Source organism: Misgurnus anguillicaudatus, chromosome 13, assembly GCF_027580225.2.
Source record: "Misgurnus anguillicaudatus chromosome 13, ASM2758022v2, whole genome shotgun sequence".
In the NCBI taxonomy this organism is placed as follows: domain Eukaryota; kingdom Metazoa; phylum Chordata; class Actinopteri; order Cypriniformes; family Cobitidae; genus Misgurnus; species Misgurnus anguillicaudatus.
In genome coordinates, this window is record NC_073349.2 from 26438926 (window position 1) to 26451898 (window position 12973).

At 38.1% G+C, this 12973-nt stretch overlaps 1 protein-coding gene across 1 annotated transcript in view; it reads right to left on the minus strand.

The window, feature by feature from the left end:
* Positions 1-12973, minus strand: part of spryd3 (SPRY domain containing 3) — a 62790-nt gene that overhangs the window by 15911 nt on the left and 33906 nt on the right. Inside the window, exon 7 of the mRNA XM_073875482.1 lies at positions 5447-5596. Within this exon, the coding sequence (XP_073731583.1) occupies positions 5447-5596 (150 nt within the window). The remainder of the gene's footprint in view (positions 1-5446; positions 5597-12973) is intronic.

Sequence of the window (12973 nt, forward strand, 5' to 3'; positions counted from 1 at the left end):
GCTTTGGCGGAAATGCGTAGATGGACGTTACGTCAAGGAATGAGGATGCGGAGAGTGTAAAAATAAAGGTACCTCATATTGATATTTTTTGTGTGGCATCGATGCATCGTATCGTTAGAAATTTAATCGATGCATTTCGATGTATTGATACACTCCTATTTCAGATCTTTCTAAAAGTCCCACATTGAACCTTTAAGTCATATTTAACTTAATATCTGTAATCTTGTTTTGGGATTACATTAAAACTGTTATGGTTACACTTCAAAAAATGATTTTAAGAAAAAAAATTCTTAGTATTTTTGTCTTGTTTTTTTCTAGGGATGCACCAATATGGAAATTTTGGCCGATACCGATAACCGATAACTCTTTATATTTGGGGGCCGATAACCATATATATATATAGGCCGATAAATATTCATTTTATTTTCACAATGAAAAACTCCCAGACCGCAGACATCTTGTCTTTGCGCTAGACTAGCATACTCTTCTTAAGCCCGCAACACGTGTCATCTTCGTGCTATGTCACATGGCCAGCAATGAGCAAGTGAAGTGGTTCAACAAACCAAAATAATCCATCATTTATCGGCTTTCATTTATCGGCCTAATTTTGCTATCAGACCGATAACCGATAATATTAAAAATAAGCAGTTATCTGCCGATAACGATATGTCGGCCGATATATCGTGCATCCCTAGTTTTTTCCATTCGGGACGAAACAAATGATTGGCTTGCGTGACTGTCACTCTCTCTCGCGACCATGACACCACCCCTGTTGCTATGGGACACATGCGCACACTCGATTGATTTGAACGTGCACGAGGCACTCTAGGAAGAGCAAAAGTATGGCAGAGAAAGAGCATTCAGAACTCACAGTAACTGCATATCCAGTCAGCGAAGGCAAACAGGTCAAAAAAAAGGAATAAACGAAGAAAACAAAACTTGAGTGCTTTTTCCTCGAGTCGACCATGCGTTTCATCACGGAAACTCTTACATGCAAATTCACCTTCATCACAGTGTAACTGAAGGTAATAAAAAAACTTGTATCAATGCAACCTGTTTTTAGCATTGTCTTATAAATCTTGAAAATCATTTATTGCAGTGTATCTTATAAACACTTTGGCATTTAATACTGTACATTGATTTGCAATCTACATTAAACACAAATCACAAAACCCTGTTTGGAGAAAGATACACAATTCAAGTGTCAACCACAAAATCCCATTCGGAGAAAGTAAGACGACACTTTTAATATCCTTTGGTCTGTTTACCCACATGTGCAGTAAAGCTCGACCTCGTCTCCAGCGCTGCACGAGGCACAGAACTAAATTGTGAGGTTGTGCAACAAAGGGTAGGCATAATAACGCCTCGGGCAAATTTGACAAACAGCACTAAACATGTACAGACAACGGAGCGTCACTCTGCAAATACACATCACCGAGTAAACTGTTTTCAAACATTACTTAATTTAGATGGAGTTTACATCTGCAGCCCGACGGGGTAATAAAAAACAGCATCTGCGTTCCAAATCGTGTGCGCGTACAAACGCACACCTACGCGAACACCTCCATACACAAGAAGCCATCAATCACTCGGCTTATCCCATAAACCCACATAACAGTTTTTTTTAATTCATCAAATGAAATTATACACCCATTTGAAAAAAAGAGCCGTTCATGCGTACAACATTTCTGCCCCCCTAAGGAGACTGCAAAAGCCATTAGAGAGAAGCATCGAGCTTCCAAGAAACACAAACAGTTGCGTATGTGTCCGTGCACGGGCCCTATCAGATCCACCTGGTGCTTTTATGTGCGTTACTCCAGCTACCTGCATTTCCACACTGTGGCAAAGTCAACAACTGCCGGTGGAGGCAGATGCACATCTCCACACAACATATAGCTTAGAGATTAGGCCAAGAGGGTACCGTCACCATGCGGGCGCTGTTAAAGGCAAGGAACGGTGTTTGTGCAAGCTTCTGTCATCGTGAAACAATAAACACGCAATGGAGCGATAGAAGAGGTCAGATACTTAAAGTTGCACTCTATTTTAAAACTATAACAGGGTACGTGCTTCGATGGGAAGAGTTTTGGAGAGCTGAAGAGCAAAGGAAGTGTCGATGCTGGACCGAAAGGGTCAGAAGGTAACAAAGGTCGAATCCATTCACGTACTGTGGCCGGCGAGGCTCCGGTGCGCTCCACCCTTCATTACGGCCCAGACGATCTTTGTCCTGCATCCTAGCAACGCAGTTTATATCCGGACGCACACGTACATTTACAAATAAAAGAAGGCGAAGCTGGGTCTACGGCAGGCCGGTTCAGAAGGGGTGAGGGTTTAATGATCGCAGATAAGAACTCCCATATGGGAGGACTAAAACCTGGACTGTTTCAGAGCAGCCCAACTTGTAATTCAGCCCTGACACAGCAGGGATCCCATCACTGCCCAGGCAGATTGCCATCCCGCGGTCGTTTCTTATAAACAACACCAGACCCATAAGCCACTCGGACAGAGGTGACAGACGCGGCCTCGATGTTTTTACAGTTAACGACTGCATTGTTTGTAAATGTCTCTCCAGACACAGGATGCAGGGAACAGGGCTGACGTCCAATGGGAGTAAACAGCAATTAGGCAGCTATGCTTACCTGATATACGATACATAAGAAACAAAACTCAACACAGATGCACAGACACAAATGTTTAAAGTATACAAAAAAAACTCTTGTTTATGGCATCGACCCGCCAGTGTGGAGACCTTGCACGATTCGACAGACTTGTTTACAGTATGCTGTCCTCAACCTTTGCTCTCCATGTTTTCTTATGGCCATATATAGATTGCAAGGAAAGCACAGTGACTTCACATTACTGGTGCGGTGTCCACCCAAACGTGAAGCAAATCTTTTCAAAATGTGCAAAAAAAATTCCATCAAGTTGATGGAGCAAATAACGTTGGTATTGGTAACCTAGTAACCAACAGTAAATAAAACAAGGCACGCTTAGAAAACGGAGAGAGGGCTGCATTTAGTTACGATTGGGCAAGTTATAAATGTACTAGCAGTGCAGCTTGTAATTGCCAAACTGAATGCTGTGCACAGAATTTTATTTTTCACTTTACTTTTATTCCAGCACGGGTCACATGTACTAAGTGTTTTAATTAGCTACTTGGTACTTTTCCAAAATACTTTTTTCATCACAGGAAAAAGAGACGTCGATCCCCAAACTGCAAAAAAAATATTTTCAAGAAAAAAAATTCTTAGTATTTTTGTGTAGTTTTCAGTAAAGATATCTACAAATTCTTAAATTTAGATGCTTTTTCTTGCTGAGCAAAAATACCCAAGAAAATAATTGTAGTTTTAAGAACGAAAATATCAAATTTAAGTGATTTTGTGCAAATGGACTTTGCTTACTCTATCAACTGCAAACACGTATAGCGCTGTCATTTTTTTTTGTTGGATTCAAATAAATCATGCATCGTTTTTTTAATAGAGATTGTTAAAATATAAATAACTAATTTTTGAAAATTTGCTCATTCCGAATCATTTTGCCAGTATGGGTCACATATACAATAAGTATGCAAGCATATTCTTACACTACAAAAAATTATTTTCAAGAAAACATGTTCTTAGTATTTTTGTCCTGTTTTCAGTAAAAATATCGAAAAGTTTTTTTTTGCTTACCCCATTGGCAGATTTTTTTGCTTGTTTTATGCACAAAATCACTTAAATTTGATATTTTTGTTCTAAAAACTAGACTTATTTTCTTGGGTCGTTTTGTTCATCAAGAAAAATCATCTTAATTTAAGAATTTTTATAAATTTTTCAGAGGTGGACAAAACTTAAAGGCAGGATAGGCAGGAATTATCTAAAAAACTTTTTTACAAATTTGTTTAAACTGTCTTTATATACCAATACATAAGTAAAATGTAAGTACTCTGAAAAAGAGAGTATAAAAATCGAGTGTCTGTAGACCTTTCACGCCTAATTATTTCCATTCGGGACGAAACAAATGATTGGCTTGCACGACTGTCACTCTCTCTCGCGACCATGCATCACCCCTGTTGCTACGAGATCTGCCCACAAATGCGCACACCCGATTGATTTGAACGTGCACGAGGCACTCTAGGAAGAGCAAAAGTATGGCAGAGAAAGAGCATTCAGAACTCACAGTACCTGCATATACAGTCAGCGAAGGCAAACGGGTCAAAAAAAGGAATAAACGAAGAGTCGACGATGCGGTAGCGGTATTGTCTCCGGAGTGTATTCCTCATCCGAGTCAAAAATGCTTTCATCACGGAAACTCTTACATGCAAATCATGATACATGTTATGAATCTTCCACAAAATTCACCTTCATCACAGTGTAACTGATGGTAATAAAAAACTTGTATCAATGCAACCTGTTTTTAGCTTTGTCTTATAAATATAACTAGCTCGTTTGTTACCGAATTAAACGAAATATATTTTAAACTTTACCAGTATCGATATGCTAGCTTAATAGTGAGTTCTTAAAGCTATTGTATTTGTTTATATTCATAGTGATAAAGTTAGCTGTATTATTACGTGTGATTGTGACATGATGTTACTACATGCACTGCGCTCCTTCCTCGCCGCTCGTCTGAAGTAAATGCTTCGCGCGACGCCGATCGCTCTGCTGGGAGTTCATGTGTTTTGAGGGCGTGGCTTTAGAAGAAACCCAGAAGCGAGGGGGTGGAGTGAATGGAAAAATGAGCTGTGTTTAAAAGAGGTCTACAGACACTCGATTTTTATACTCTCTTTTTCAGAGTACTTACCTTTTACTTATGTATTGGTATATAAAAGACAGTTTAAACAAATTTGTAAAAAAGTTTTTTTAGATAATTCCTGCCTATCCTGCCTTTAAGTATTTTTACTTTCTACATAAAAGTAAATTTTCAAGTATTTGTATTTTATCAGTGTTTTTCTTTGGAAAACATACATTCCAAAGCATATTATCATAATTTTTACTCCACTACATTTCATAATTTCGAATTTTTGGTTTATATTTAATATTTAAGTACATTAAACATCTAGTACATTTTTACTTTTACTTAAGTAAAAAGTACTTTTGTACTTTTACTCAAAAAAGTAAAAGTACACAATTTTTATGTAATTAGGTATTAAATCAATTTTAAAATGCCTTATAAAAGGTATACACAGTCTGATTCTATGCTTTAGAATGTAGTGAACATTTTTTAGTAAAGTACATTTTTTCCCAAGACAAACACTCTGATAAAGCACAGATGCTTGAAAAATTTACTCAAAGTACTCAAGTAGTGTCCGCCTCTGATATTTTTACTGAAAACAAGACAAAAATACTAAGAAAATGTTTTCTTGAAAATAATTTTTTGCAGTGTAAAAACAATTTATGCATTTCACATTTAGTTGTCATGAACTTTTTAACCGACTTTCAAATGTGGAATAATGCAACGAATGACTTACTCTTCTTGCCAGGCCAAGGGCGATGTAACACTTCTCTCCAGGATCCACGATCTCCACTTCAAAGTAGTGACTCCGTGTTGTGAGGGGCTGCCGAGCCTGAGCCAGACCCACATCCATGATGCTCTTTCCTTTTCCAACATACTCCAGAAGCTGTGGCAGAACACATCACAGACTTCATTTAGATCAATTACAGACCATCAGACAACATAACAACATGTGGCTTATTTGGTGGGTTGAGCAAATTTCAAGAACACTTGGCATAAACTTGGGGAATCTTCTGAAACGGTCAGACAGCCAAGAGGCAGGTTTGGGAAATGGGACATGTTGTACAGCTAACATACCTGGCTAAAGTTTAAATGTAAACTGAAGGAAAGGAAAATCTTGGTTGAGGCCAAGTTATTTTAAAACAATTTTAAAAACTAACATTGCTAATGATAATGTGTTTTTAAATTATATATTCTAGATAGATATTTTAAGAGAATATTCCACTTTCATAAAAAACTCAGATAATTTACTCAGCCCCATGTCATCCTAGATGTTTAAGTCTTTCTTTGTTCAGTCGAGAAGAAATTAAGTTTTTTGAGGAAAACAGCTGCAGTTTCAATGCAGCTTTAAAGGGCTTCAAACGATCCAAGGCATAAGGGTCTTTTCGCCAAATAAAATAAAAAATATTTACTTTTAAACCACAACTTCTCGTCTTGCACTAGCCATGTGATGCGCCAGCGTGACCTTACATATTACATAATCACGTCAAAGGTCACGCATGACATTACCGCTCTTGTGTTTACAACAGTGGAGAAAGAGGATAGTTTCGACATTGTTGTATTTGGAATGATACTAATTAATATCTTTGTGTCAGTTTATTATTTAAAATGGTCCACAAGTGTTGGTTTCACATATATAACCTATATGACCTTTCGACGTGATTACGTAATACCTAAGGTCACACTCGTTCGTCACACGGCAAGTGCAAGACGAGAAGTTTGAAAAGTACTTTTTTTCGGGTGGCAAAAATGACAATCGTTTCGCTGGAAAGACCCTTACGGTACATTCACAAGGCCAAAAAAATTATTTCTTATCTAGTATTTTTGTCTTGTTTCCAGTACAAATATCTACATTTTTTTAAAATGAAGTCTAGTTTTTAGATAAAAAAATAAATAAATTTTTTGTGCATTTGTGCTAAAAACAAGCCATAAAAATCTGTCAATGAGGTAAGAAAAAATATCTTGAAATAACTTTTTTTAAATACTTAAACACTTAATTCAAAAACCACATTGGCAGATTTTTTTGCTTGTTTTAAGCACAAATTCGCTTAAATAGTTTTTTTTCTTTGTCAAAAAACTAGCCTTGTTTTCTTAGGTGTTTTTGTTCTGTCAGTGTTGCGTCACTACCGATGCTCGCGGCAACATCTCAACTTTTTAATCACCAACGCGTGCATCAGCCAATCGGACTGCCTTATGCAAATAACCTAGTGCAGAGCCAGCCAATTACGGTCATGCAAGACTAGAGAACACAGGAGAATTTGTTGCGGTCACTGTAATTGGCTGTTGGCCACGCTTCAAACACGCCCTCCGTCAAGCGTTAACGCTGATGCCACGTGTGAATGTACCGTTATGCCTCCGTTGGGATAATTTAGATCCCTTTGAAACTGCATTGAAACTGTAAAGCATCTGTAAAGTCCACTATATGGAGAAAAATCCTGGATTGTTTTCCTCAAAAAATTACCCTCAATGGAACTGAACAAAAAAAAAGACAAAAATCTTGTGAGGGCGAGAAAATTATCGCCATTTTTATGAAAGTTGAGTATTGCTTTAAATATTGCTTTAGCTGATATATATATATATATATATATATATATATATATATATATATATATATATATATATATATATATATATATATATATATATATATATCGAAAAAGAATATATCTGCAGTGTTGGGGGTAATGCATTACAAGTAACGTGCATTACGTAACAATATAATTTTTCTGAAGTAATGGGTAAAGTAACGCATTACTTTATAAATGTACACATTCATATTTAAGTTACTTTTTTTAAGTAATGCAAGTTACTTTCAGTTTAACAAATACAATAAAAAATACACTGAATTAAACTGAACGTAGTTTGTTTAATTTTTTTAACAGATTTGCCTGAGAAGTAACTAAGTAACGCAATTAGTTACTTTTTTAGGGAGTAACTCAATATTGAAATGCATTACTAACTTTCCCCAACACTGTATATCTCATATATATAGCCTTGCATGGCTAGACAAAACCTTTTTCCCCCAATATATCCTGATAAAAATGTCAACCTTGTCTAGCCATGCAATGCATTAGTTTTGATCTCTAAATCCTCTGTGTACATGTCACCATTACTTAGCGTTGATCATGTATGGGCAAACCTGATCACACGATAGTGATGACAAATATTCTGATTGACATTTTCCATCAGGCGTGTTAGCAGAGATCCTCTGACATAATAAGCTTATTAGTGAAGACAAAAGGTATATTTAATAAGTTCATGGAATAAGGAGGGTTGGGCTTCGTCTTTCAGCTACAGACATGCGAAGGGTATCAACAGCCCCGCCTAGCTTTACGCTTGAAAAGAAAAACTTGCTGATGGATTAAATGTGAAATTACAATCACTAATGTATGCCAACAGTTTATGGCATTGTAGGCCAAACATTTCATTTAGCAGTGTGTCATAAATCTGGAATGATGAAATAGCACGAAATCATCACCTGTATGTGTAAAGGAAAAGTGTGCCCTAGGAAAGCATTTGTATCTGGATGGATTAGATTAAAAGGTTAAATTTGGTTTTAGGGATAGTGTTGCTAGATTTTAAAACCGCAGGCTACTGCTAAAGCAAGCATGAGCCATCTCTCATCAACTTTCTAGTAAGCTGTCTACCTAGAATATGTTAATTTTAACTTAAGTTGAAAATCGAGTAAGCCACTCAATGTAACAGAACATTAAGGCTCAAATTGAATTTTTTTAACAGACAAAACTTTAAAACCACAGGTAATAGTTATTCAAGATCCTTTCAAGGACTTCCAATACTCTCAAATTCAAGAACTAAATGTGGGGACACATTTCAAGTGAGAGCAAGGTTACATCATGTTACCTTTTAAGATACATTGTTACAGTTCCCTTTCAAGGGAACTCACATTGCATGACTGCGGTGACGCCTCCAGGGGTAAGTGCGTCTGAATGTGTATATCAAACTCAACCAATGGTGAGGCTTAACGACAAAGACAGGGTGACGCAGGAGCCGAGAATTATACCGCTATCTAAAATATTGGCAAAGATGGCATACAGGGACGCAGGAAGTATGGCAAGGGAGACACAGCGTCTCGTTCCCTTCTCAGGGAACAACAGTTACATACGTAACCCGAGACGTTTTCATGTGTCAAACACAACTATGTAAAAAGCATTTTGGTATGAATAAACATTCGCATACAGAAGATATAAGCATTTAAAGCAAACAGTTTCGCACGTGTGCTTAAAAAGTCTAGAATTTTTATGATATTATACTACACTACACTGGAAATAATATGGATTTTTCCAGAAAAATTCTTCATAGAATAGATTCAAGCACTTTCAATAACCTGTATCTATGTATGTATATTTTCAAAAACTTCCCAGGGCCTTGAATCCCCCCCCGCCCAGATTCACAAACTTTCAAGGATTTCAAGGACCCGTGGGATCCCTGTTATTGTCAAAAATTGCACCAAGCTGTCACTGGGGCTGTGCCCTTTAAAAAGGTCCTAATATGTACATTTAGGTAGAGGTATGTATGCATTTGGTACCCATATGTACCTTCAAGGTACTAATATGTACCTCTGATCAGTGATGGAGTACTCGAGTCCTGGACTCGGACTCGAGTCCGACTCGAGTCACTATTCTTTGGACTCACGTCCAACTCGAGAATCCATTCTCTGGACTTGTGACTCGACTTGGACTCGCGGATTGATGACTCGTACTTGGACTCAGACTCGAGTATATATACAATCGGACTTGAGCATTCATCACTTTGTTTTTGACTAAATATGTTATAAAAAATTATATAAGGTGTTACACTTTTCCTGTTTCGTTCCCAAGACCGGTCGCGATCTCCCTTCACAGACACTGCCACCTCTCGCTCTCTTTGCTTGACAACACACTCACTGACGTCACTCACTTTTACACTCGTGCAATGCATGATGCATGATTCGCGGGCTAAATGTTCACATTTGTAAAATGCAGAAAGACGTGCCCCGGATCTACGCGAATTTTGCTTCTAATGCTGGAAAGAGCAGCGCTAAATGTTGTGTGTGTAGGAAAAGACTGGGACAACCTCAAACTTTAACAGACACCTGTCACGGATGCACCCAGAAAAGTAAGTAAAATGCTTTCCATTGCTGCTTTCCATTGCCTAACGTTAGCTTTTTCAAAAAAATATTACTGACTAATGCATATATAACAAACAGAAGAAGCTAGGGTTAATGTGTGTCTGGTTCAGATTACAGCATTTTTTTGTCTGTTGATAACTTAAAAAGAGTAACTAAACCCTAATCCAAGTTTTTTTAGTTACTGATCTGTAAGAATGATGGTTTATTAGTGCTGTTCATTGATTTTGATGTACGTTTTTTGACATTTGGATATAAAGTGTTTTAATACTACAATATATGGTGTAAAAACGTCTGAGTGCTGCCCTCTTCAGGTTGAACGGTGGCTACTGCAGTTGAATTTTCCTATTGGATGTTGGGTCCAAAAAATGACTCGATAATAATTTTTTTTTTTTTTTTAAATCATTTCAGGATGTTTTCTTAATGGACTTCAATGCCAACTCAGTTGTTTGTTCTTGTTTCCTCAAAATACAAAATGCAGCATGATTAAACATTCAATTTGTAAATTTTCTACACTAGTTCTCAATCACAAGTTTACAACAATGGAAGTAAACACATGCTTTTGATGGCGTCGTAAACTTGCAAAGTGTGTTGCAAAGTGTATATGTCAAATCAGTAAATAAACTCCCTTTGCAATCGTGACAGTGGTGTCATTTTTGTTTAATGTAGAACCTCTTTAATACATTTTATCAGTTTTTTGAAGGTCCCAGAGTGGAGACATGTAGGCACTCTCAGACTCGAATACAGAACTCGAGACTCGACTCGGACTCGAACTCTGGTAATGGTGACTCGACTTGGACTCGACTCGGACTCTTCTTTGGTGACTCGGACTTGGACTCGGACTCGAACACTGGGACTCGAGACTCGACTCAGACTCGACAGTTGGTGACTCGACTACAACACTGCCTCTGATAAACTAATACGAGTAATAATTTAGGTACAAAAGTGTAATTTTTTAAAAGGTACTGCCCTAGTTAAAGCTAGGGACAATTTTTGGACAATACAGGTTGCATTTTGGTTATATAATGCAAACAATAAATCTAAATTGCTAACATTTTAAAACCTAGTTACATCATTGTTGACCAAAAATGTAGTTTATGACTCTCCAGGTCTCCAGGTCAGATGGACATTTAAATAGGCCTTTGAGACACTACCACATGCTGGAAATGGCCCACATGTGCTCTTTCGTAAACATATCTGTGCACAAATGTGCGTGCAAAAGTCAAACACACTATTAAACTGATGAAAACAGATTGCTGTCAATTATGCAAGAACATACCCTACCGGCACTGATGGACCACATAAAGTAATACAAATGGCAAACAATGTGTTTATGCTTCGATCCAGGCAAGCTTTCCCATTAATATCCTAAATGTCTGATCAATCCAGTTAAATGAATCACCATTCAATATGGAAGAATGTACGTCATGATTTGACTCTCATCTTTATGTAGTTCACTCTAGAAGGGCCGATATCCATTAATCTCTATTCACTGTTGCTTTTTATAGACACAAGCAGTGCTTTTTATCTGGCTTTTCTTTTCACATCACCGTCTTCAAGCTTTCGTGCCAAGACATTTTTCTGCTCCTTTGAGGATGGAGGCAAAATTGCACCCAGTCACACCTTCCTGCCTCCTTGATGCTGAGTAATGGGGAGGTTGTCTACCTTTCTACCACTCCCAAGTGCTCTCAACAGCTCCCAGCATGCTTGGATGACAGTGCTGACAGATCCAACACGCTCTCGAACGTCACGATCCGCAGACCTGCTTGGGGGCGGCAGATTGTTTTGTTGACCCGCTGCCCCGGCAACAGGTGCAACATCGCAAGCAAATGCCACAACTTCCTGCAAAAGTGCGGGGAAGGTGGAGAACACAAAGGGAAGAATCCCACGGGAGGAGCCAGTCAGATGTTTGTCTCATGCATACTACATTTTCAACTTCTGACAGATGAAATTGCTCAAGCTTATGTCGCTACAAGTTAGACTACCTGTCTGTCAGCAAGACTGAGGACTACTTGATTAAATGCAAATTATCCTACACAGTGTTGGGCAATTCACTTTTTGCATTTAGGCTTATCTAACTGACACAACATTATATTAACGGCAACACAATTTGAAGACACAAACTAGAACTTCTTTCATGTCAAGCTATAGCAGCCAGGCATTTCACCATGTTATAATTGTTTTAAATTAAGCGTAAATCAAAACAGCGCAGCTACTTGGCAGATCTCGGTGTATTCATTGGAAAAAAAAATCTTCCAGTGTCTAGTTGGAAAATTTCACCAGTGGCCTGTGGAGTCTTTCAGCACCTTTTAATAGGACTATTTGAAGTCTGAGGACCCGTTTATGCATGAAGTAAAATGCTCCCCAACCATACTCATTCACCCCTGCCAAAATACTGATATCACTGATGCTATGGACCTGACGCAGGGTTCCCACACTTTAGTTAACTTCAAATTCAAGGACCTTTCAAGGACTTTCCAGGTCTAATACCCTCAAATTCAAGGACTAAATGTGGGGACACATTTCAAGTCAGAGCAAGGTTACATCGTGTTACCTTTTAAGATACATTGTTACAGTTCCCTTTTGAGGGAACTCGCGCTGTGTCATTGCGTTGACGCCTCCAGGGGTAAGTGCGTCAAAATGTGTATATCAAATTCAACCAATGGTGGACTTAGTGACAAAGACATCAAACACAAGACACAAACTTTCAAGGATTTCAAGGACCCGTGGGAACCCTGCTGACATGATCAAAGACATTCAGATGCTTGCATTTCAGCCAGAGAAATAGAATGCAACAAACCTCAGAGTTTCCTGCCGATTAGTTTACACTGACAAGACAGTTAAAAATACACCTAACCTAAATTAATATCTGGATGAATGGTCTTCTCAAAACATACACAACAAGTTGCTGTTTCTTCTTCGATTGTGGGTTAACTTGTCAAGCTTCTTCTTCATTGATGGTCGCGCTGCTACTGTAGTTACACGCGTGGATACTGCCAACCAGTGGTTTGCGCGTGTGTTTGCACGTCGACGACGACGCAAAAGTATAAGTGAAAACCGGCGCGGAACCTACACCGTCGCTGCTACAACATACGCACAACTTTAACAAGCCCTTTAGTTAACTTCAAATTCAAGGAC